General features: G+C 42.4%; 2 protein-coding genes across 2 annotated transcripts in view; one reads left to right on the forward strand and one right to left on the reverse strand.

The window, feature by feature from the left end:
- Positions 1-26,066, reverse strand: part of LOC122704587 (seminal ribonuclease-like) — a 42,980-nt gene extending 16,914 nt beyond the window's left edge. The window contains 1 exon segment of the mRNA XM_043919459.1: positions 26,012-26,066. The gene's annotated coding sequence lies outside the window, so the exon portion shown is untranslated.
- RNASE2 (ribonuclease A family member 2) lies at positions 10,754-11,708 on the forward strand. The gene is made up of 2 exons (XM_043919444.1): positions 10,754-10,882; positions 11,046-11,708. Exon 2 carries the CDS (start codon positions 11,051-11,053, stop codon positions 11,525-11,527), a length of 477 nt encoding a protein of 158 aa, XP_043775379.1. The 5' UTR covers positions 10,754-10,882; positions 11,046-11,050; the 3' UTR covers positions 11,528-11,708.
- Positions 26,067-26,686: the final 620 nt, after the last annotated feature.

A 26,686-nucleotide genomic window follows, 5' to 3' on the forward strand; every position in this document is an offset into this window, starting at 1 on the left:
AGTTTATTTTTGTGTATGGTGTTAGAAAGTGTTCTAGTTTCATACACACCATACACAAAAATAAACTCAAAATGGATTAAAGATCTAAATATAAGACCAGAAACTATAAAACTCCTAGAGGAGAACATAGGCAAAACACTCTCCAACATAAATCACAGCAGGATCCTCTATGACCCACCTCCCAGAATATTGGAAATAAAAGCAAAAATAAACAAGTGAGACCTAATGAAACTTAAAAGCTTTCGCACAACAAAGGAAACTATAAGTAAGGTGAAAAGACAGCCCTCAGATTGGGAGAAAATAATAGCAAATGAAGCAACAGACAAAGGATTAATCTCAAAAATATACAAGCAACTCCTGCAGCTCAATTCCAGAAAAATAAGCTACCCAATCAAAAAACGGGCCAAAGAACTAAACAGACATTTCTCCAAAGAAGACATACAGATGGCTAACAAACACATGAAAAGATGCTCAACATCACTCATTATCAGAGAAATGCAAATCAAAACCACAACGAGGTACCATTACACGCCAGTCAGGATGGCTGCTATCCAAAAGTCTACAAGCAATAAATGCTGGAGAGGGTGTGGAGAAAAGGGAACCCTCTCACACTGTTGGTGGGAATGCAAACTAGTACAGCCGCTATGGAAAATAGTGTGGAGATTTCTTAAAAAACTGGAAATAGAACTGCCATATGACCCAGCAATCCCACTTCTGGGCATACACACTGAGGACACCAGATCTGAAAGAGACACGTGCACCCCAATGTTCATTGCAGCACTGTTTATAATAGCCAGGACATGGAAGCACCCTAGATGCCCATCAGCAGATGAATGGATAAGGAAGCTGTGGTACATATACACCATGGAATATTACTCAGCCGTTAAAAAGAATTCATTTGAATCAGTTCTAATGAGATGGATGAAACTGGAGCCCATTATACAGAGTGAAGTAAGCCAGAAAGATAAAGAACATTACAGCATACTAACACATATATATGGAATTTAGAAAGATGGTAATGATAACCCTATATGCAAAACAGAAAAAGAGACACAGATGTACAGAACAGACTTTTGGACTCTGTGGGAGAAGGCGAGGGTGGGATGTTTCAAAAGAACAGCATGTATATTATCTATGGTGAAACAGATCACCAGCCCAGGTGGGATGCAGGAGACAAGTGCTCGGGCCTGGTGCACTGGGAAGACCCAGAGGAATCAGGTAGAGAGGGAGGTGGGAGGGGGGATCGGGATGGTGAATACATGTAAGTCCATAGCTGATTCATGTCAATGTATGACAAAACCCACTGCAATGTTGTGAAGTAATTAGCCTCTAATTAGCAACTAATAAAAATTAAAAAAAAAAAATAAAGAGACAGCTACACAACACAGACTCTTTGACCTGTAACTTAAAGACCAGAAACTTCAGGCAATAATATTTTCTGTGTAAGCTTTTAAAATTATTTTTGGGGATCATAGCTTGTTTTATTTTGTGCTATAAAATTAACAGTATTAAATGACATATTCTTAGAAAAAAAAATATTAGGGCCAAATGGCCTTTACAGATGAGTTCTGTAAATAATAAAATAACATATAATTACAGTTATAGAAAATAGAGAAAGAAGGGATATGCCTCAACTCATTTCTGAAGGTGAACACAGAATCTGGATACCAAAATCAAAGAAGATAGTACCAAAAATTTTTCCAACCAATTTCATTCATGAATATAAGTTTTTTTTAAATCTTTAAATATTAGCAAGTTAAATTCTGTTGAAAACATTTTTATAGCAAGTATTAAGTAAGGAAGGTCACAAAAGGGTAGCACATGACTACAGGTCCTGACTTCAGGGGAAAAGATGAAAAATAAGAATATCCAGTTTTGTCACCAGGATCCCATGAGGGTAAAATCCCCACATCAGTTTACACCATGAGCACCTACCCAGTCAGTCCATGGATGGCTGCCTAGAGTCAAGTGCCCTCCTTTGATGCAAAGCCCTGTTGCCATTTTGAGGGAGTCTCAGAGAACATGGTCACCTATCACTGTTCTTTCTTATGGGTAGAAACACTTCCTTCAGAAGGGGATTGTGTGTGTGTGTGTGCATGCGCATATACATATGTATGATGGGCTTACCTGGTGGCTCAGTGGTAAAGAATTCGCCTGCCAATGCAGGAGACACAGGAGACACAGGTTCAATCCCTGGGTTGGAAAGATCCCCTGGAGAAGGAAATGGCAACCTGTTCCAGTGTTCTTGCCTGGAAAATTCCATGGATAGAAGAGCCAGGCTGGCTACAGTCCACAAGGTTGCAAGAGAGTCAGACAACTCAGTGAATAAACAACAACACATATAAAATACACACATATATATGTATCCATTATATATAAAAATATAATTATATATAATGAAATATATATATGATGGATTCCAAGAAACACATAGACTTTTTTTTCCCAAGGCAGCCAAACTGCAAAGCTTATAACTCAGATGTTCTGTGCAGATCTTCCTTTATACCTATGGCACTAGGATGTTAAATACTAAGAAGCACAAGAGCAGGAAAGTTATGGTAAACTCATAAATCTCTGGGGGTTTTTTGAAAGTTAGTTTATATTAATATTTATGCTGCCTGAATTTTCTATTTAATCATCTGTTATCCTCCATTCCTGTGTGGGTAACCAAGAAACTTCCAACCCATCTCTCTCCATCTTGAGAGGAACACAGAAAGAAGCCTTGGTCTCTGCTTGACCCTGGGACAATATACAGGGTAGATGTACTTCTTTCCTGATACATCATGCGAAATGCAGGCCTGGATGAGCAAAAGCTGGAATCAAGATTGCCAGGAGAAATATCAATAACCTCAGATATGCAGATGACACCACCCTTATGGCAGAAAGAGAAAAAGAACTAAACAGCCTCTTGATGAAAGTGGAAAAAGCAGAGTGAAAAAGTTGGCTTAAAAATCAACATTCAGAAAACTAAGAGCATGGCATCCACCTCCATCACTTCATGGCAAATAGATGGGGAAACAATGGAAACGGTGAGAGACTTTTTTTTTTTTTTTTTGGCTCCAAAATCACTGCAGATGGTGACTGCAGCCATGAAATGAAAAGACACTTAGTCCTTGGAAAAAAATCTATGACCAACCTAGAAAGCATATTAAAAAGCAGAGACATTACATTGCCAACAAAGGTCCATCTAGTTAAAGCTATGGTTTTTTCAGTAGCCATGTATGGATGAGAGAGTTGGACTATAAAGAAAGCTGAGCGCCAAAGAATTGATGTTTTTGAACTGTGGTGTTGGAGAAGACGCTTGAGAGTCCCTTGAACTGCCAGGAGATCCAACCAGTCTATCCTAAAGGAAATCAGTCCTGAGTACTCATTGGAAGGACTGATGCTGAAGCTGAAACTCCAATACTTTGGCCACCTGATTCGAAGAGCTGGCTCATTGGGAAAGACCCTGATGCTGGGAAAGATTGAAGGTGGGAGAAGGGGATGACAGAGGATGAGATGGTTGGATGACATCACCGATGCAATGGACATGAGTTTGAGTAAGCTCCAGGAGTTGGTGATGTTCAGGCAAGCCTGGCGTGCTGCAGCCCATGGGGTCGCAAAGAGTCAGACACGACTGAGCGACTGAACTGATTGACTGACCCCGGGACTGGGGTGGCTCAGCGCCCACTGCGGGCCAGTTGAGGCAGCCGAGGCCACCGGCAGGAGACTCCGAAGGGGCCGCGCGGTATGCAGTTGCCCGGCTAGGCCACCTCTCTTCCAGGCAGCGGCTCCTTCGCTGGCTGTGTCCCGCGCATCAGTGATTTGTTTCTGTAAAGGAAGCCGAGTAGTCCCGAATCCCCTCCGCAGGAACCCATTGGGAAGAAAGGAGCTGAAGGTCCGGCAGGAAAACCCTGCGAACCGGGCCACTCGGGGGTGCCCTGGGCTGGCGCCATCGGGAGTTCTTTTTAGAGTTGCCTGTGAGCAAGTCAGCCCAACCAGCCGGCCTTGTGTAGCCGCTCCGTGGCAGCAAGGCTTTTCCAGGGTAGATGCCTTTTGAGCTAAAAGGGCTTACTCCCTGCGACCTCCGCCCCAACTCCGCTCACCCCCATCTTGTCCTACACCCAAAACCCTACATCATGGGGGACTTTTCTGGTGGTCCAGTGGTTAAGACGCTGCTCCCAATACCAGGGCTCAGCTTCCATTCTTGGTGGGAGAAATAAGATCCCACATGCCCTGTGACCCCCGGCTGCTCAGTCAAGAAGAAAAAACAAGGGTCGGGTGTGGAGTGAGGGTTTGGGGAGAGGTTTCAAGAGAGAGATTCTCGTTGCTAGGAAAAATAAGGGATCCGAAGGCAAGAGAAGCAGCATTTACAGGGAAGGCTTTGGCAGAGCCTCAAAGCTCCGGAGGTGTAGAGTGCAATCGGCTTCCCATGTCAGAGCTGGGAGGAACCTAGCTGTCCAAGTGAACAAGGGGCCCCGTCCTTACAGCCCACACGGATGGGCCTGATGGAGTCCTTCTTTTGGTAGTGGCAGTAGGGGGGCCGGGTTCCTGCCTTGGCAAAGCAGTCTGTGACGCTGACGTCGTGACAGCTGTTGTGGCAGCTCTGCAAGGAGCGGCTGCTGGTACGGGGCACAGCTGGAGTTGTGCAGAAATCCGCTATGGTGGCCAGATCCTCGTGAATGAAGGTGTTGATCTGCTTGCATCTACCCCTGTGGATCAGCCACCGTCGCCTCATCATCACATCACAGTATCGGTGCTGTCCCCCAGGAACCCATGACCTGGGGTTATCTATGTGCCGTCTTGAGAAGGGCAGGCCTGGAGTGAAGACAGTTAGCTCCAGCAGGAGGAGGAGGAGAAGGATCCATGTCAGATTCATGTTCCCTGTGAAAGCAGGTCAAGGAAGGGTGGGGTCAAGGAGCAGGCTCTGGTCCCTTTCCCTCAGTTCAGTTCAGTTCAGTTGCTCAATCGTGTCCGACTCTTTGCGACCCCATGAATATAGCAGCACGCCAGGCCTCCCTGTCCATCACCAACTCCAGGAGTTTACTCAAACTCATGTCCATCGAGTCGGTGATGCCATCCAGCCATCTGTCGTCCCCTTCGCCTCCTTCCCCCAATCCCTCCCAGCATCAGGGTCTTTTCCAATGAGTCAACTCTTCACATGAGGTGGCCAAAGTGTTGGAGTTTCAGCTTCAGCATCAGTCCTTCCAATGAACACCCAGGACTGATCTCCTTTAGGATGGACTGGTTGGATCTCTAACCCTTTCCCTCAAGATAACTATTTCTAAGAACTCTTGGCCCAAACACTTAATGTTCCTGGTGGCCCCCGTTGTTGTTTTATAGTCACTAAGTGTCCAACTCTTCTGTAACCCCCATGGACTATATAGCCCTCCAGGTTCCTCTTTTTATGGGATTGTCCAGGCATGAGTCCTGGAGTGGATTGCCAGGGGAATCTTCACAACCCAGGGATCAAACCTGCATCTCTTGCATTGTAGACAGGCCCCTAGCTATACTTACTCTTCTTGTACTCACAGAAACTACTATTCTCACATCCCCTTTCCACCTCACCACCCCCTCCCCTTCTTTTCTCTGAGAAAGTGAAGGAGAGAAGGGAAGGACTTGCCAAGAAAGAAGGTGCCTTTCACCCACTCACCCCTTTATGGGTTTGACATACACAGGTATTTCCAAACTCTCCAGTGATTTCTCTCCTCACTCGAGTAGTTAACCGAAAGACGTATATCTCTGAAGTGTTTGCATATATCAGCCTCCTGACTCCACAGCCTATGAATGAAGCAGGTGTCTCTGCCAAACCTTCTCTACAGTTGGTGAGCTTGAAGGGTAATTGACAATCCATATGCCTTGCATCTTAGAAAATATTTCAACTTTCTTAAATTATTTATGCCTGTTTTAAATTTTGTTTAAAAGAAAGTGGGTGTACTCAGTTCTAAGAGAGTGAATTTCATGTTTCCCTCTCAAAGTCCTCTGCCTCGTGGAGGCAGAATAAAGACTCTGGCTTCTCTATGTATAAGGAGTAAGGACTGGGTGTCAGATTCCTGTTTCTGGGCCTAATATGCTGATTCCTTTCTTGAATACCTGAGAGTCTCAGGGCAGGGCTTTTGCAGAGCAGATGACATCCAAGGAGACAAACATGTCCCTCTCAGTGGTGGATATTTCTAGCAGAAATGGAACCCTCATTGCCTTCCCTCTTTCCTCTAATCCTATAGGAATTATATTATGGACATTTTCTTCCCAGACCGTAAGGGGAAGGCCATTTGGAAAACTCTCAGGTCTGTCAATGATCTTAAACAGACTGCCTCATAGGACTCATTTCATGTTTACTATTTCACAGCCAGAATCTTTATCAGCATCACACAGAGTACCTATGACATCACTACAAATACGAAGAAAGAAACCTGCAGTTTGGTGCCTGTCTGTCACAAACTTGCTTTTGGAGATGGGCCAATCACCTCATCCTACTTATCTCTAAAGTGAAGATTATAGACTAAAGAGCTCTTTCAGTTCAGTCTTTTTCTGTCTTTCAAGCCCTAATAAGGCATTACTTGTGTGTATGAGTCCATATGTGGTTTTCTCTGTGTACCCTATTGGCTCATACATGTTCAGGTAGGGAGAAATATTTTGTTTGCAAATTGAGTTTCCCTTTGTGATTTGTTAATCCCAATAAATCTAATTTTTCTGAAAAACAGTTGCTAGTGAATTTAGGTGAAACAAAAAAGTTTTCAATCACTTTTATGTAAAGATTACATTGTTTTTGTCTCCACAATTTAAATTTTTGTGAATGTTCTTATTGTGGGAGAAGCTTTCTGAGAGTTGGATCTACATTTTAATAAGGGAAGGGAAGAAATCAGTATACACACCGTCCAGAACTCCAAAATCAGCTAGGCTACCAGACTTGATAATGAGTGTGGGGGGAGGGGCACCTGCAAGTTGTAGTGTAAGTAGATTTCATAGATCTTATATTGATAGTTCTCCTTGGTAGATAAGCCTCAAAAGCCTTTTGTCTATTTCGGCAACAAGGCAAGAGCTAACTGACAGCAGTCAGGAAACAGTTGGGATATCATAACTAGATTTCAACATCCTTTAACTTCTGCTTGATCATTAGCCAAGAAAAGAGGAACTGTCTCTTTTTTAACTTTACTATCCTTAGCTATTCTTGCTTAATTCACACAATAGTTCTGATAAGTATGTTATTATTTACAGAGTTCACAATTTCGTGTGTTCATGGCCCTGCATAACTGGCCATATGGCTTAAAGCATCCCACCCTCTGGTGTGTTCCACATGGCCAAGTGTCAATGCATAGAGCAATACACAGTGTCAATACATAGAGCATCTCATTTCTCAGAAGTAGTAGAGCTCTGATTCAAATCAAGATCCTTTACCTGACCTTAACTTTTTTTCTTTTAATTTATTTGGTGGTGCCAGCTCTTCGTTTTGGCACCTGGGATCTAGTTCCCTTACTAGGGATCGAACCAGGGCCCCACTGGAAGTGTGAAGTCTTGCCATTGGACCACTAGGGAAGTCCCTGACCCTAACTTTCTGAAGAGGGTATGCTGCAGGCCTCAGGACAAAAAAAGGTTTAGAAATTTATTTTCAATGAAAAAAATTTGTCTTTTTGTAGAGGAAAAAGATACCTTTGTAGTGTGAAACTAACCTAGTTCTCTGAAAACAACCAAGAAGAAAAGGCACACTACCTAAAATTAGAAGTTGTGATTCATAGCACCCTGTTTATTTAACTTATATGCAGAGTACATCATGAGAAATGCTGGGCTGGATGAAGCACAAGCTGGAATCAAGATTGCCAGGAGAAATGTCAATAACTTCAGATATGCAGATGACACCACATTTATGGCAGAGAGTGAAGAAGAACTAAAGAGCCTCTTGATGAAAGTGAAAGAGGAAAGTGACAAAGTTGGCTTAAAGCTCAACATTCAGAAAACTAAAATCATGGCATCCAGTTCTGTCACTTCATGGCAAACAGATGGGGAAACAGTGGTTGACTTTATTTTGGGGGGCTCCAAATCACTGCAGATGGTAACTGCAGCCATGAAATTAAAAGACACTTAGTCCTTGGAAGGAAAGTTATGACCAACCTAGATAGCGTATTAAAAAGCAGAGACATTACTTTGCCAACAAAGGTCTGTCTAGTCAAGGCTGTGGTTTTTCCAGTAGTTATGTATGGATGTGAGAGTTGGACTATAGAGAAAGCTGAGCACCAAAGAATTGATGCTTTTGAACTGTGGTGTTGGAGAAGACTGTTGAGAGTCCCTTGGACTGCAAGGAGATCCAACCAGCCCATTCTAAAGGAGATCAGTCCTGAGTACTCATTGGAAGGACTGATGCTGAAGCTGAAACTCAAATACTTTGGCCACCTGATTCGAAGAGCTGACTCACTTGAAAAGACCCTGATGCTGGGAAAGATTGAGGATAGGAGGAGAAGGGGACAACAGAGGATGAGATGGTTGGATGGCATCACTGACTCAATGGACATGAGTCTGGGTAAACTCCAGGAGTTGGTGATGGACAGGGAGGCCTGGCATGCTGAGTTTTATGGGGTTGGAAAGAGTTGGACATGACTGAGCGACTGAACTGACTGACTGATTAGAGGCAGTTACTGAACGACATGCAGACTAACCAACTAAAATTTATATGAAGAGATTTATTTTAAAAAAATAAATAAATAAATAAATAAAAAATTAAAAAAAAAATAAAAGAGATTTATTGTAAGGTAAAGGTGCACAAGCGGAAAACTGTGGATGAACCAATCAGGAAAATCATAGATGTGTACTCCAAATACAATTTTAAAGGTGGGAAGCATGGTTGCAAATCAGTCATGATATTGTTTGAGTCACCTCTCAGGACGCTTGTAGCAAGTGCGATGGGCAGTATCTGAGCAGACAGGATGTGATCAGTAGGTATGAGAGTGAGTGAAAACCCCTGAACTATTGCCACCTTCACCAGAGTCAGGGACTATTCCCCTCTAGTTGATCCCTTGTGGTGAAAGAGACTCAGTGCACCAACATCTCCTTATTCTTAAGGATAACGCAGGAATGCAGATTTTTATGTGAATTATCCCAATTTGAAGAGTTAATATCTAAAACCCAGTATTAAATGTAAAATTGTATAGGCCAGTCCAGAGCAGGTTTTTGAGCCAGCTGCATCCCCTGTGACCACAGTGTATGATATTTAGTTCACATTATAGACACTTAAGTACGGGTCCTTCTAGCCAGTGTGGTTGTCAGCATCACAGAAGGGCTAAACTACATCTAATTCATTTGGGCATCTTCATCTCTCATGAAAATTCTTTTTACAAAATAACATGGAAAAAAACTTGTTTCATGATAAAAGATATTAATGCATTTTAGGCAGAACATGATTTCCGGCAGAATCCTATTAGCACTGCACTGAGTCCTATCTAGGTCACCATTATGTCGATGTTTACTTAAAGACATCAATGGTAAAATAATTGCATTTCCAGATGACAGAAATATAGAAAGGCAGTAAAAATAAATAACATGGATTAATTTTTATGGCAGACTGTACAGTACCATTTAAGGACCTAATCTAGTCTTCTAACTTAGAGGTTAGACCAGAGATTTAACATCTCTTAGCTAAAGGCTCTTCATACCTTAATACACTCTTCCTGTCTGTATAATGTCCCACACCATCTTCTTAGGCTAGAATGCTCATTTATTCCCTAAAGTCCCTAAACTCTATTTATCCTTTATAACCCTGCTCAAATGGACATTTCCTCTGGAAACCTTCCTATCCCTTTGTCCACAGTGCCTCTCAAAAAATGTCTTCACACAATGTTTTTACCTCTATCACACTGTAATAAAATCATGGGTCTACCATAATTTTGTTCTGCTTCTCTGAGAACCAAGAGTATGTTTCATACATCAAGTTACATGCTATGACTTCCATAGTTCCAGGAATGCAATGTCTTATCAACTAATGCTCATTTTAAGTTAAAAAAGTTTTTTCTTGTTAACATTGAGAAATGAAATGTACTAGAAAGATAAATGATGGCTCTAAGGCAGACTGTTTTGTAGAAAATAGCACAGATTGAAAAGAATGCAGGAATTCAAGCTCTAGCTTGGAATCCCCTCTATGATACTAAATGTTCATTCTCTGGTAGATCTTACAGACTTTCTTTTGGGTGTTTTAGGTTATGCTACTTCACAGGAAGTGAGAGCAAAAATCGGGCCAGGGTAAAAACAAGAAAAAGTGAATTCAGTGCATGGGAAGCAGGAAAAAAAATGACAGTAAGAACAAAAACTCATAGATGCAAACTAATTGCTTATAGGATTTTGTGCAATGAGAAATTCAAAGCTCAAGTTTCCAGCACAGGGAGGTGAGGCGATAAAGAACATTTGGGTGAGAGGGAACCGGAACGATTACTAAAAATTAAACAGAGACCTGAGTTCCTCTTGTGCATACAAGCCTCCCTGACTCTTATTTGCTGAGTACTGGGCCTGCGTTTATGTACTTTAGTCTTTCAATGTGTTGCCCCAAGCTGAGTACAAAATCTAAGGCCATTCTGCAGGCAGTGATATTTTTCATCTGAAAGCCAGACCCAGTGACAGAGCTGTGCCCTGCACAGGATGCCTAGAATTAGATTTGCTACAAGAGAAGCAGAGTGGTGTGTCCCTGGGGACACGTGGATTGGCAAATGATGAAACAAAGAGGCTCATTGCATAAGTGGGCCCTGTGCCAGTCTGTGGGTTTCTTCATGCCCTAGACTCCGAACCCTCGTGCTTCTGCTGGCCCCACCCACAGGGACTGCTCTATATCGCCAATCCCAAGAATGGGGGTAGACCAGCTGCCCCTGAGCCCCAGGACCACCAGCTGGATCTGTTCTCACAGGAGCCATAGCAGAGGTACCAGGTAAGACAAGAAGCCCTAGAGCTGAAGTTAGGGCACAGGAAAGACTTTGGGGAGCAGAGGGGAAAGGAGCTAGAAACATAGTGACAGCCAGGGTCTGCTGGGTGAGCGAGGAGGGACTGTATTATTAGTTGCTGGGATGCAAAATATACCCTTCTTTTCACAGGAAACATGGTTCCAATACAGCAGGATTCTCGGCTTTGTCTCATTTTGCTGCTGGGGCTCTTGGGAATGGTGATCTCACTCCATGCCCCACCTGATACTTTAACCTGGGCTCAATGGTTTGAGATTCAGCACATAAATATCGCCTACCCTCAATGCAATGCCGCAATGCAAGTGGTTAACCGTTACAGAATGGTATGTAAAGATAGAAATACTTTTCTCCACAAAACATTTGCTTATGTAGCTGGTATTTGTAACACCCCAAATGTAACCTGCTCTCAACAAGGCAAGATGAACTGTCATAATAGCTCAGTCCAAGTGCCTATAACCCACTGCAACCTCACAAGAAATGCAATGAATTACACAAACTGTCATTACCAACAGACATCGACACAGAAGATCTTCATCATTGCCTGTGAGAACAGATCATCCCGAGACAGTCCCAGGTACCCTGTGGTTCCAGTTCACTTGGATAAGATCATCTAGATTTGGGGTCAGCACTTTGGCCCATGCTTAGCTACCAAGCACAATGGTCATAGCTGCAGTCCTATCCCCAAATCCTCCTGGGATATCAACATCAGTCCTCATGGCACCAGCCTCCCCGGTGCCCTTTACGCTTTGCTCAGCTGAAGCTACATCTGTGCCCACAATAAACTTTACAACATTATACACAAGTTTCTTTGTGTCTGCTTGTGTCCTTCTGTCATGTGGTTACATCCTGGCCTAGAGGCGTTTCTCCTTCTCAACAGAGATTTGTGGGAAAATGAGAGACATAAGGATAAGAGGTTCCTGTGTCTTGAAGTTGCGCAGACTTTTCCTTCTCTCTGCTGTAGGGCAGGAAACTGAGGCCTCCATTCATAGCTGACTATTCCAACACCAGGAGGCACAGAGTCCTCAGTAACTAGAAGCAAATGTATTTTATTCTGATCTAAGAATCATATGCTAAATGAGAGCGGTAAACTATATGGTGCAAAAATGAAAGGGGACTATCATAATTGTGATAAGGCCAAAAGAAAAAAAGCAAATTTCAGTCTCAGAGATTCATTTTTAAATTAGTATATCGAATCTTCAGGTATGTATGGTCATCCTAGGGGTGGATCCAGAGTTTGAGTCTAATGTGGAACAATATAAAATGTTCGGGTAGTACATGATCAGATTCTGGTACTACCTGGAGAAGGGGTGACAGTCTTTTCTGAGAACTTCTATGTCCTGGAGGAGGGAGCAGCCTGTCATGTGGTGGAGAAAGTGAGGAAGGAGACCTGGAATGGGACCCTCTCCCAAGGATGGGTCAGTGGCTCATTCACATTCAGATCAGGAAGGGGCACAAGCTCCAGGACTCTGGAAACAGACTGACGGAAAAGGGGGCAAATAATGATAGCTCCTACTCTCCCTCCATCACAGAGCTGCACTCAGGAATCAGTGAGGAACAGGAAGGGAAAGCTTCTCACACACTGTGGTCAGGAGCAGCATTCAAGTGATTGCTTGGGAGACAGAATGAATCTTTTGAAGGACTTCCCTCAGAATAAAACAGAGGTGACTTGTCATCAAATCTGTACCTCTGTGCTTGAGTCTGGTGTTCCTGACTTCCTTTATATCAGCCCCTTTTCCAGGTCCAGATATATAGCAACTTTCTTTCCTCCCACCCCCAATATGATCATTCATTCTTGCTCTTGGTAGTACTACACACACCAGCTGCACTGGAGCCTCTTCTCTGGAGAAGCCATTGGAAGATTTGTTCCTCTGGTTGGAGCTATTGCATGGAGACCCTAGGTTTGGAAAATTCTGGGGTTCAGCAGAAACCACTGACTTCAGGTTAATAAACAGTGGAAAGATATGATCTCACTCTTCCAAATGCCTTGGAGTAACAGAAGGAGGAGTTGGAATACCGCAAGGCTAGAGTCACATTGGCCACGATGCAGGGTGCAGTGAACCTTCCTTGTCTCTACAGATTATGTGTTTCTTCCCAAACATGGACACAGCATCTCTAATAGTTAATTCAGCTGCCCCATCACTCTGCCTTGTGTCGTCTGCCCCTCTCCCATCACTCATTCCTTCATTCACGCAATAGATAAACGATGTGCAGGTATTGTCTTCCAGGTAGTTTTCTAAGGTCATGCAGATGCAATATAAACAAAGATACACTTCTGCCCTTATGGTGCCTTTTCTACTGGGAAGAACTGAACTTACAAAATTATTTTTTTCAGGTGATAAGTGTCAGGGAGGAAAACTATACTGAGGAATACAATGTACAGCCATCTCTCAGTATCTTCAGGGAATTGGTTCCTAGAGCCCAGAAGATATCAAAATTCTCAGATGCTCAAGTCCCTTGTTTAAAAAGGGTAGTACCGTTGGCCCTCCACATCTACAGGTCTCACATCCACACAGAAGGCCACCTGTAGTGGGTTTCAGTTCATAGAAATGAATCTGCAGTGTGGTTGTCAGGGACCCAAAAAGGAGTAAATTCTGAGCAATATGAGAAGTTGGTCATTCAGAAACTAAGGGGATAGTCATACCAAGAGAAAGAGAGAGAGCATTCAAAGGGCCTGACATAAATATAGATTAGTCATGTTAGAAAAATTAAAATTAGTCTTGCAGGATAACAGCATTTTAATCATGAGCATTAATGATGGAGGTAAATGAGGTTCAGGTGCTTCATACCTGTGAAGACACAGGTAAAGAGCAATTTCTTACGGGGTACCAATGGAACAAGTCAGATACTCCAATAACGTGACCTGAGGATGAGTCTGTCAGCCGTCCAGGCACTGTGGGACAGTCAGGAACTTCTGCCGCCCAGCCCAAATCCCGGAGGCAAGGGGTAAGGTAATGGCAACCGAGCAGAAGAAAAAGTGCAGATTTGGGATTATGTTTTCAACTTCAAATGATCAGATTTTAATGAAGGATTCAAAGTGGAGGGAGAGGGGAACAGAGGAGACTACGTGTCAGGAAAATGTACCTTCATCCTCTCACGAAGCCCCTGTTGTTCTCCTTTCCTGAGGCCATGGTCTCCCTCCTGCCCTTAGGTTTCCCCACCCTCTTCCTGCTATTTCCCTGTTCCTCAGCTTCCCCAGTTCCTGCACTGAAGATTGGGTTGGGGTCAGAGGGAGCTGGTGGCCCTAAAGCTTAAAAGTAGCTCATCTTTCCCAGGAGGTATGAGGATTCAACGCAGAGCAAGGAAGATTCTGTGCTCCGTGATGGCGAATCCGTGGCTTGGCTCCCACCACCCTCTGTGATAGACATTCAAGATCTGGCTGCATTAAACCTGAGGCCAGCAGCACGGTGGCCACTATTAGAAAAGTTCACTGTCCACATCAGCATATTCCAAGGACACATTCCTTGGAGTCCACTTCTCTTCCCTAAGCCTCCATTTCCGATTTCATAAAGTGCTCACAATAGTACCCAATCTCAAAGAAGTCTTGGAGGAGTGAAAGTCATTAGTGGTTGCAACACACTTTGTAAGGTCCAGCGTGAAGCGAACAGGCAGTTGACATTGTTACTGCTTGTGCTTTATGTTCTAACATCAGGAACAATGCAAAGCAAATTCCTCTGGAGAGTACAAAGAGGGTTGTCTCAAATGACCCTCGGATCAGGGAAAGAAAGTTCCAAGGTCAGGTCAGGAGATGTGAGAGGAGAGGAATCTGATCTAAACCCTGTGAGTGGTTTTTGTCTGTAACTGAGATTTTACGCACTGTGTTTCCGTTTCAATCACATAAGGGAGAGAGACGGTGACAACATGGGACCTAGAGGGTATTATGTTTGGTGAAACATCAGACAGTGAAAGACAAATATTGTATGATTTCACTTATATGGGGAATCTAAACAGCATATGAGCAAGCATAACAAAACAGAATCAGAGTCATAGATACAGAGAACAAACAGGTGTTTGCCAGAGGGGAGTGCAGTAAGGAAATGAAAGAACTAGGTGAGGGAGATTAAGATGTACAAAATTCTAGTTATAAAACAAATGAGTCTCAGGTACACATTTACAGTGTGGGGAATATAGTCAAAAAGTATGTAATATCTTTGGTAACAGATGACAACTAGATGTCATGGTGTTCATTTTGAAATGTATAGAAATATCTAATCACTCTGCTGTGTATCAGGAACTAACAGTGTTGTAGGTCAATTATACTTCACAAACAAACAAGTGAAACAAACTCATAGAAAGAGATCAGATTTGTGGTTACCAGAGGTAGGGGATGAGAGGGAGGAGGAATTGAATGAAAATAGTCAATCTTCACCTTCAGGTTAAACTATTTTCAGATTAAAAGATAAATAAGTGCTACAGCTGTAAGGCACAACATGATAAATACAATTAACACTGCTGTCTGTTACATAGGAAAGTTGTTAAGAGAGTAAATCCTAACAGTTCTCATAAAAAGAACAGTTTTTTCTATTCCCTTAATTTTGTATCTATATGAGATAATGAATGTTCACTAAACTTATTGTGATAATCACTTCATCATGTTTGTAGGTCAGATCATTGTGCTGTACACCTTAAACTTATGTAGTGGTGTGTGTCAATTGTACCTCAATAAAATTTGAAGAAATAAAAAAGAGTGAGGCAAGGAGTAGGGAAGAGAGCACAGAAATCCTGTTCTCATCCCCAATTCAAATTACCTATGAAAAACAGCCTTTTTTGAAACTAAAACTTTACTTATATTATTAAACATAACTGTTTAATGGATAACTGTTATTTGTGTCTGAAGTCTGAGTTATAATCATTTCATAAGGACAATGCTTACTTCAAAATTCTTAGTATTTCAAGGTATATTGAACTCAAAACGGGTGACATGAGAGAACTTAGTGAACAGGAACAGCAGGGTGATTAAAATGGACAAGAATACTGAGAAGATCAAATCGTTCACACATTCCACTGAGTTAAAAAATTTGACCTGCGGCGCACCATATGGATACAAGACACTAGGATCCACCTCTAGCAGGTCAGTGCACTTCTGAACTTGCCAGAAATTCAGCTCACCTGGAAGGTGAAATTTGTCTGGAGGGGAATCAAGAGCCTTAGTGGCAACTGATAATGAGAAAGAATGAATTCTTCATTTCCTTTTTAACAAAATGTGAGAATCTTTTGCCACAGTTCTTTCGCTGTGAGCAGTTATCTCAAAAACAGAGATTCAAAACCAAGTGTAGGATTAAATAAATTCATTCATTCATCTATTTTAATACTCTCTACACCTTCCCCGGATTTTGACCAGCTTCTGACCCACAGGGTCCTCCACAGCTTTGACTGTTCAGGAGTTCCTCCGGCCACAACGGTGTGCTGAGGGCCCTCCCCTCCACGTACTTGGCCTTGCTGATGATGTCCGAACAATCTGAAAGAACAGTTACACTGTCCTGAGAAACAAGGAACTGTTATGGCTTAATGTGCAGCTTATCAGAACTCTAATGATGAAAAGAAAACCGAAGTTTCCCTCTCTTTCTCCATTTCTGTCTCTCCAAGGTTCTGGTGCACACATCAGGCAAATTTCTCTCACATTTTTTTAAGATGACTGCAACAACTCCAAACCTTATACCATCTCAGGAATAAGTCCAGCAGAAGATAGCCCTGTCTTCAGTTGCCAACATTTCCATCAAATATATCTGTTTGTGTAAAAGGTTGATCTCAGAATCAACACCTGTGACCTGAGAAATGGGATGCATGCACTGATTAGGTCAAGAATGGTTCAAGGACCCTCATGGTCCCACAAACCATTTTGCAGTATCTATTAGGTTCTTACCTTTGAAACCATTACCTATGTGAGGCCAGATTCTCTTTACATAATTTAGCAAAACATTATAGTACAATGGATGAATGCAAAAGCAGATATAGAATCCAACTGTCAACAGAGTCAGCCAGTAAAGAAAATGTGAAACAATGGTATTCTGCTTATAAATATTTTTTTTGTTTTAGAAAATAGGCTTTTAAAAAATATATGATATATATCAACATTTAGTGATTCACTATTGCTATTATTAAATGAATTTTGAGTTAATGATTAAGCATTCTAAAATTTCTTGGTCCTAATTTCTAATAAGGTAAATATATAGAGAGATCATCAACATAAACAAAAGCTCTTTGCTTTCTCAATAACTTTTGTTTATTTTTTAAATATTTATTTACTTAGGCTGCACTGGGTCTTATTTGCACATGGGATTTTCCCTCTTTAGTTGCAGTGCATCTTTAGTGTAGCAGGCAAACTCTTAATTGCAGCATGTGGGAATTAGTTCCCTGATCAGGGATCAAACCCAGGCCCCCTGCAATGGGAGCAGAGAGTCTTGACAATTAAGCCACCAAAGAAGCTCCTTCAATAACTTTTAGTGATACTGAGAGTGAACATTTTTGAGTCTTGCTGTTATGGAATACTGGGCAGAGGGTGTGTGGTTGAGGTGAGGTTGTGTCATATGAAACCTGGGTTCATACCCACCCTGCTGCTCTCCCATACATTTTGTGAGGCCAGAAATCCAACCATGATTTTTCTGGTATCAAGCTATTATTCTAGGCAGTGGGAGGTGGATATTGGTTGTAGCTGATCTAGCAAAACAGAAAATTGTGTTTGGTCAGTCATCATGACTTCTGCAGAGTCTCAAAATGGGGACTGTTTTACTGAGAGGTCAAATGAGATTGAATTCAGTGGGCACTTTCCATGGTCTTTATTAAGATGCCCTAGAAGAAACTAAGGCACCTTGGTGATCACCAACACCTAGTCTTTGTGTTCCACTCGGTCACAAAGCAGATCTTGCCTATGCCTTTATTGCCTTTAGAAAACTACAGAATTTGGGAGCTCAGGAGTCAGCACTTCCAAATCTTCCTTCAGGTGATTTTGTCATCACCTGTCCCCACTCTGGCATTTGGGACTCAGTTTAACTGACTCTGACTTCATAAGCCTATGATGGAAATTGATAGTGTCTCCATATTGGGGGTATTCCAAGGTGAGAGGAAGTGGAGGTGCCATTTGCCTTGGGAGCCCAAGACAACTTCAGCTACAAATACTTCTAATCAGGGACATGTGTTTTAGGATAAGCCTGTGTTAACTTGACCCCATCATCACTTGAGTGCACACAATTAACCTCCTGTCATTGTGACATTTTCCCATTAAATAAAGGGAGAAATGATCAAAAGGTTTTGGCTGAGACCCACGATGTGAAATAGAAGGCCTCAGTTCATTGTACTTGTGCCTAAAACAGTCAGATGCTTAAGTAAATTTTTTTAATGAATGAAGACACATAGATAGTATACATTTTAATTTTTACATAATAAACTAATGCAAACTTAGACGTTTAAGTACAACATATAATTGTTATCTCACTGTTCTTGTGGGTCAGGAATCCAGGCACAGCTTTTCTGAGTCCTCTGCTCAGGGTCTCTCAAGATTGCAGTCCAAGTGGGGCCAGGCTGCATTCTCATCTAGAAGCTTGATTAACAGAGAATATATTCCTAAATTCATTCAAATTGCTGGCAGAATTTATTTCCTTGCAACCATCAGGGTCCTTGAACCAAATTTTAACAACTGCTTTACTAGAGAACAAGTAGTATACCATATGACATTGCAAACACCCAAAAAGAAATACACATTTACCTATTAAGGATGAATAGCAGAGGCTAATGAAAATAGCTGAACAGAAAGTATCTGTTCTGTGGTAAAAATCATTTAACTAGGGTACTCAAAAGTATCACATAATAATTATACATACTATACCATATATGTATTTATGTGATCAATTATAATGGAAAAAATAATTTTATTACTCATATTTATAAACACAGCTTCTGCTGCTTGAGGGGAGAATGACAGATCCTTGGGTGTGTAACACGTGAGCAAACCATTAGAATGAAGACTCACATTTTATAAGGAAAAGGAAGTCCTTAAGGAATATAAATATATTCCTATAAATACATTTTATTAAGGAAACAACATTCTTACCTCGAAAGCAAAACCCTAATAAAGCAGGTATTTCAGCCTGGATGATATGCCCTCCTTAGACAAGAGACTCAGAGGCAACCCACATGGATGACACTTACCTTAAACCTACTATGCATCCTGCCTCCCTCTAAGGAGCAGCCACAACGAAGGAGAACATCAAGCTCTGCTTCTACCTGCTATTGCGTCACCCTCAGGGCCTCAGTATAATCTCTAAAATGGGGATAATTATACCTGCCTGATGGAATATTGTGAGGGTCGGTTTAAATTTTAAAATTCTTTTACAAATGAGAACGTTCAATATGCTCTTAAATATGTTCAGTGTGAATATAAAAATAAGTTATCTATCCTGGTATCTTAGTTTGTGCTTAGTCGCTCAGTCATGTCCTACTCCTTGCAACCACATGGACTGGGGCGCACCAGGCTCCTCTGTCCTTGGGGATTCTCCAGGCAAGAATACTGGAGTGGGTTACCATGCCCTCCTCCAGGGGATCTTCCCAACCAAGAGATCGAACCTAGGTCTCCCACATTGCAGGCGGATTCCTTCCTGTCTGAGCCACCAAGGAAACCCAGTATCTTGTTTATCCTCCATATATAAGCATGGTTATTGTTTTAACGCTCTCTGTATTAAAAGACCAAACTTTAGTGCTTTCTTAGTGCAGTGGGCAGTGCGTCATTCTCACAAAAGACCAAAGTTTGACCCAATTGATACTGATTTCTCAGATTCCTGTTACAAGAAAAAAATAACTGAATTGTGCCCAAAATGTTCACTTTTCCCAGGCTTCACTAGGTTCAGCAACACCATGTGTGTTTGGAAGGGTTTTCTGTTGTCAAGCCACAGCATCTCCCACCCTACACCCACACAGGAGCTTCAGAACATAAGGCTCTAGGAAAACCCATAGTACCTGGGGTAACTCGCCAATAGCACGTGCACTATAAATAAACACATGATGCTTAATATTGCTGCTTTGTTCCACTATATTCATTCCAATTTGTTCATACTAGTAAAACTTTGAAAATAAACAGGGTATCCTGAATATGGGACTGTGTAAAACACAATAGTGTATCCTTACAAAGGAATACTAGTCAGCCATTAAATAGAAGGGGCTTCCCAGATGGCACTAGTGGCAAAGAAGCCACCTGGAGACTTAAGAGATGCGGGTTTGATCATTGGGTTGGGAAGATCCGCTGGAGAAGAGCATGTCAGACCACCCCAGTGATCTTGCCTGGAGAATCCCATGGACAGAGGAGCCTGGGGGGCTACAATACATACATAGGGTCTCACAGAGTTGGACACAACTGAAGCAACCAGTGCATCCAATAGAATGAGGAACACTCTGGCCACTGGCATGGAATATGTCCAAAACATATTGTCAGTGGGAAAGAGATAATGGTGTAGAACACTGAATATAAAATGTTACTACTTATGGGGGGGGGGGGCGAGGAGAGGCATCTATCCACATGTCAACAAACTTATAAATGTGTGTAACATGTAGATGATATAAAGACTGTAAAAGTATACCCCAAAAACTGAAAACTTCTTGCATCTGGAAAATAAAATTTGGACCTATTAGACAAGGACCAGAGGACAACATTCTTTTTACTAGATTTGCTCTCTTAGTATGTTTGAATTTACATCTGTCATTTACACGCATCTGTGTTTTTAAAGGAAAAAGTCAAATAGACTACTTCACTATAGCCCCTTCTCAGTCGAGTAATGAAGGGTCCCTGGTAATAGAAAGCTCAGACAAAGCTTTCTATTTGTTTTCAAAGCTCATAACTCATATTTATGAAATAAAACATAAACTACCATGGTGATGCAGCACAGAGCTGACCTCGGAAAACCCAGCTGGGAAGCTGCAGATATTCTCTCCTTCCTCCACCTGCCTCCTTCAGCACATCAGCCTCCTTCGTGATGGAGAGTTCCTGGTACACAGTAGGCGCTCATAATCTGAAACCTACTTGCTTATTATCCTGAGGGTTTCCTCAGTGATTAAAAGAGGCTTTTTTTTTTTTTTGGTCACTGAATCTTTATTTTCAAGATAAATTCCATTATATTTAATTCACAAAAGTAACTACTACTGGCAAATCTCTTGAAAATCACCAATTCCGTCACCTCCTAAAATAAGTTTTATTTCTACATGGGTATCTATCATAAAAAGCAAGGGAATTCCTTAAATAAGCCACTTCACCATTCATACAAGGTGGCCCTTTCTAAAGACTATACTTTTTTGTATACACTTTTTGGCTTCACTTATTATTTTATTTTTTTTATTTTTTCCCATTTATTTTTATTAGTTGGAGGCTAATTACTTTACCATATTGTAGTGGTTTTTGTCATACATTGACATGAATCAGCCATGGATTTACATGTATTCCCCTTCCAGATCTCCCCTCCCACCTCCCTCTCCACCCCATCCCTCTGGGTCTTCCCAGTGTACCAGGCCCGAGCACTTGTCTCATGTATCCAGCCTGGGCTGGTGATCTGTTTCAACCTAGATAATATACATGTTTCGATGCTGTTCTCTCGAAACATCCCACCCTTGCCTTCTCTCACAGAGTCCAAAAGTCTGTTCTGTACATCTGTGTCTCTTTTTCTGTTTTGCATATAGTGTTATCATTACCATCTTTCTAAATTCCATATATATGCGTTAGTATACTGTATTGGTCTTTATCTTTCTGGCTTACTTCACTCTGTATAATGGGTTCCAGTTTCACCCATCTCATTAGAACTGATTCAAATGAATTCTTTGTAATGGCTGAGTAATATTCCATAGTGTATATGTACCACAGCTTCCTTATCCATTCATCTGCTGATGGGCATCTAGGTTGCTTCCATGTCCTGGCTATTATAACAGTGCTGCGATGAACATTAAAAATGGGCCAAAGAACTAAACAGACATTTCTCCAAAGAAGACATAGAGATGGCTAACAAACACATGAAAAGATGCTCAATATCACTCATTATCAGAGAAATGCAAATCAAAACCACAATGAGGTACCATTACACGCCAGTCAGGATGGCTGCTATCTAAAAGAGGCTTTTCAAAGTTCGAAACCAGGCCGAAGACCCAGGAGGTCATTAAAAGTTCGGGTCCCTCTCGGCCCGCGAGTTCCATGTGGCGCAGCGCCTCCTGCCGACCGAGGCGGCGACCGCGGGAACCCTCGGAGCGCAAAGGCGCTGAGCCGGAAGGTGGGGTCCCCGCAGCTCCCGGCCCCCTCCTCTTCTAGCAGTGCAAGTCCGGGGTTTGTTTCTAAGAAGGAAGCGGAGGCCCTATGGGTAGAGCGTCGAAACCCCTGTCAGAAGCCCTTGATCTGCGCCTCAGTGGCGGAAGAGACCCGAAGAAAAACGCTGTGGGTCCGGTCACCCGGGCCTTGGGTCAGCGCCATCGGAGTCCTGTTAGAGCTGCCGTGGGCCGATCTGTCAGTGAGCCCGGAGAACATCATCCCAGTGTGGGAACATGATTTTCCCGTATAGATGCCCACCACCCTATCACCACATACGCGCGCACGCAAGAACTTGCTGACTCTCTGGGCCCCTGTGTCCTTCAATCCCGCCCATGAAGAGGGCGAGGAATTCGAGGAACAGGGGAGAGCCAACCAAGAAAACGGGCCAGGCTGGAGCGAGGCGCAAGCCCAGCACAGAATTTCGCAGCAGCTCCTGCCCTCTGCTGGCGGAAGGCTGATTTACGCTGTGAGACAGTCAGCTGCATGGGGTCCGCGAGGGGTGCGGATTTGGGAGCGGAAGCACTATAACAGACTGAGGATCCCCATAGATAAGAAGGGGCTTGTATCGCAGCACATGTCCTACTAGGAAAGGGGGAGTCCATACCAGCCCCCCATTTGGCCTCTTGGGTAACCGGCGTGGAGCTTTAGTTGCACAATAGATGGTAAAGCCTGGCATGGAGCCGCTATCCATCATTGACCTTGGCATCTTAAGAATGTGGTGTAGTGGCAATTGATTTGAAGAGCCTTATTCAGCAAACATTTCTTGAGTACCTATGTGTGAGACGCTGTTAGAGGTATGTGGGAGTCATCAGAGAATACAGCAGACAAAAAGAGGGAGAGAGAGAGACAATAAACATAATAAAGTATGTAACCTGTATAGACAGGATGGTGAGCTCTGTGGGGAAAATACAGCAAGAAGGACAATGAGGCGAAGCTACCAGTAGCATTTTAAAATAAGGGTCATGAGAGCCAGGAGACAGTGGTGTCCCAGACCCAACATGCAGATTGGCATGTCTATCTGTCTTGAGGGCACCAGGACTGATCTCAAAGGCTTTTCACCCTTGTTTCTATCACAAGAAGCCCGACTGCCAGGTCAGAATCATCAAGGAGGAGGGAGTGATTGGCCATACTTGATGCTGCTGAGCCTGGAGAATCAACCCGACTGGGCTGGGGAGGTCTCATTTCAAGTGCAAGGAGGCCCCTAACTTCTGCTTATGGAGCTAAGGAGTCAGTTGAGGAGACTGACAAAGTTCTTGGCCCAGAAGAAGACTGTCTTGTCCAGGTACGAGGAAAAGGATCCTCCTCTATCCTAGAGGAGAAAATGAAGAGACAGAGAGTAGGGGATCTCTATCTCACTTCCCCCAAGTTACCAGTCCTTCTTGCCTCAGACCCCAGACCCTCAGCACCTCCCCTTCTCTATTTCCTCTCTTGTCTGAGTAGTCACTTGATAGGCTCACTTTGTCTTACCTTCCTTTGTCTTGTGCATCCAGTTCAAGCTCCTCCCTCTTCTCTTCCCTCCATCCCACTACCTTGACTCTGCACATTCTCCTAGAGACCTCTACAGGTAGCACACCGATCTACCTCATTTCTAAATAGCCACATGGTACTAATGGAATCCTTTTATCAAGGAGTCATGTGTTTGAAAGTCAAAGTTAGTCACTCAGTCATGTCCAACTCTTTGTGACTCCATGGACTGTAGCCCACCAAATTCCTCTATCCATGGAATTCTTCAGGCAAGAATACTGAAGTTGCCATTTCCTTCTCCAGGGGATCTTCCCAACCCAGGGATCAAACCTGGGTCTCCTGCATTGCAAGCAGATTCTTTACCAGCTGAAACACGAGGGAAGCCATGTGTTTAATTCCCACTTTTATCTCTACTTTTCTGTGTCCGCTAGATAAATCACTCCATGATTCTAGTTCTCAGATGTTAATTGAAGGATTTGGAACAAAACAAGTTCTCTTGTAATTCTCTGAATTCCTGATAAAGGAGTAAGGGTGTATGTGTGGAGAGGAATATCTACAGAAAGTACAATCCTCATTTCTGAATTTTTCTACTATGTAAATTTTATTTTCTTAAAAGATTATGCCTAAACCCATAGGAAATAGGTCGACTACCTGAAATAAAATAATCATATATACATACATGTGTGTATATGTGATGGTTAATTTTCTGTCAACTTGACTGGCCCATGAGGTGCGCAGATGTTCAGTCAAACCCTATCCTGGGTATTTCTGTGATGATGGTTTTGGATGAGATTAATATTTAAACTGGTAGACTAGGGGGACTTCCCTGGTGGTCCAGTGGCTAAGACTCTGTGCTCCCAGTACAGGGGGCCCAGGTTTGATCACTGGTCAGGGAACTAGATCCCACATGCTACAACTAAGAGTCTCCATGCCTCAGCTAAAGAGCCCGCATGTGCCACATGTCAGTCTCTCAAAGACTGACCATCCCATGTGCCACAACTAAGACCTGGCATGGCCAAATAAATAAAAATAAGTGTTAAAAACATTAAAAACTGGTAGACTGAGTAAAACAGATTCCTCACCCTAATGTGGGTAGCCCTCATCCAGTCAAGTGAAGGCCTGGATAGTTTGCTGTCAGTCAGCACAGATTAGCAGAGCAGTTCCATTCTTGGCTGTCTCCAGCGAGGTTCACCAGTCTCTAGTCTAATAGGAAAGCAAAAGGCCTGAAACTCGTTAAACCTAACAGGGAGCTTTGATGGGTGCTATGCACTGTAAAATATCTCTGCATCATTCACAATTTTTATGACTTATGGAGTGCTGAAAATAAAAGCAAAATATGTTGAAAATAATAAGAAAGCCACCACCTCTTTGATGCACCCGTTTCATACATGGCAGTTGGAATTAAGCCTCCCAATAAGGCTGCCCAATAGGTAACGCTCCCTATGCTTTCTCGTGTTTTCTCACTTGTACTCAAGACCCAGCATGACCCACTAGTAGACCTAGATGTCTGTGGACGGTATCCAGAAGGAATTTTACTGTTTCTCTGGTAGATAAGGGAAGGCAAGCTCCTTGGCTGAGGTCTCATGGTTGGTGAGGGGCAGAGCTGTGAGTCAAACTTTGTTCTCTCTTTTTTTAAAAAGCCATGCACTTTAACAGACAAACAAGCTTGTTCCTCTCATGTGAGACCAAGAGGAAGCATGGGATAACAGCCCACACAGGAAAATATCCTGGCTTTGGAGGAAGAACATACCTTAACAATTAAGAGCCCCAAATTCCTCTGAATGGCATCAAAGGGAAAGCCTTAACTGCTAAAAATTATCAGCAGTAACATCTATTATTGAAAAACAAGTGGACTAGCTCAAACTGACAAGCCAGACAATTAGGGCATAGACCCAGGTAAGCCTGACTTTATCTTGAGCTTTCCCAGACTTCAGATATCTTGCACGATAGCTCCATTCCAACTGTATTACTCATTAACATTTCCCTTTTATCAACTCAGTTTTTCACACAATTTTGTTCTAAGCAATAATACATATGAAAACACAAATTTGACACGCTGATTATTCATCACATTAAAATAAATCCCTAACAATTAGCATCTTAAATATTTATCTGTGTACTCCTTGACATCAGTGAGCTCACTTCTCACCAATTGTACACATTTCATATTTTTACAAACAGCTGTACCTTGAGGTTGAAGTGAAAAATTCTACCTGGAAAAAATGCTTTCACAGAAGAATAAAAAACCCAAGCACAGTAGGAAAAAACGAACCCCAAAATCAAAGATTTGGTCATATTTAATCAACTCTGTTCAAAAGAAAAGCTACTCCAAGCAGCGTTCATAATTATAAAATGTTATTACCACAGTCCTTCATGTGTTGCCAGCAAGCAGTGTTCATTGTTGCCCCCGTAACTTCCACTGCATTAGGAAAGCTGTGTCCAGGAATGTATTAACAGTCGGCAACTCCCTATCAGAAGGTTAAGGGCACACATTGCAAGAGCTCCTTAGGGCTGAAGAAATTTCAAGTACTGCACATCAAGATGGCTTTGAGAAACCCTGTGACCACAATGCAAAAGACCTTTTTCCCAAGACTATATCTTACAATGTCCCTCAATTACAAATAATAGCATAATGACACTGGCTGCTAATTCAGTGGCTGTTACACAGATGGGGCGATTAAGCTAACGAAATAACAGAATGAGCTCACATTTAGCAGTCTTTTGATACTAAAGAAAAATCATGCTGAGAATTCCAGTTTAATTATGGGTTTGTATTAATCCCTTCTCAAATTAACAAATCCTCAGCCCAAGATCTTTCTTGTCAACTGAATGATTTGGGTTTCATTTGACAGAAATGGAGGGCAGTTAAAAATGTGCAGAGAAAATCTATAGAAGAAACTATCAGAAAATATGTTTGGGGATATTCTCTGAACACAATCTAAAGAAGAACAGTCAAGGATCAGGCAGAGTATCAGCCAGACTCCCCTTGGGACACTTAACAAGTCTGATGGCTCATAAACACAAATGTGTGCAAGAGTCA

This window comes from Cervus elaphus, chromosome 12 (assembly GCF_910594005.1).
Source record: "Cervus elaphus chromosome 12, mCerEla1.1, whole genome shotgun sequence".
NCBI classification, from domain to species: Eukaryota; Metazoa; Chordata; class Mammalia; order Artiodactyla; family Cervidae; genus Cervus; species Cervus elaphus.

Excerpts from the sequence above, each read along its gene's own strand:
- RNASE2 (XM_043919444.1), top strand. The coding sequence starts at position 11,051 with ATGGTTCCAATACAGCAGGATTCTCGGCTTTGTCTCATTTTGCTGCTG.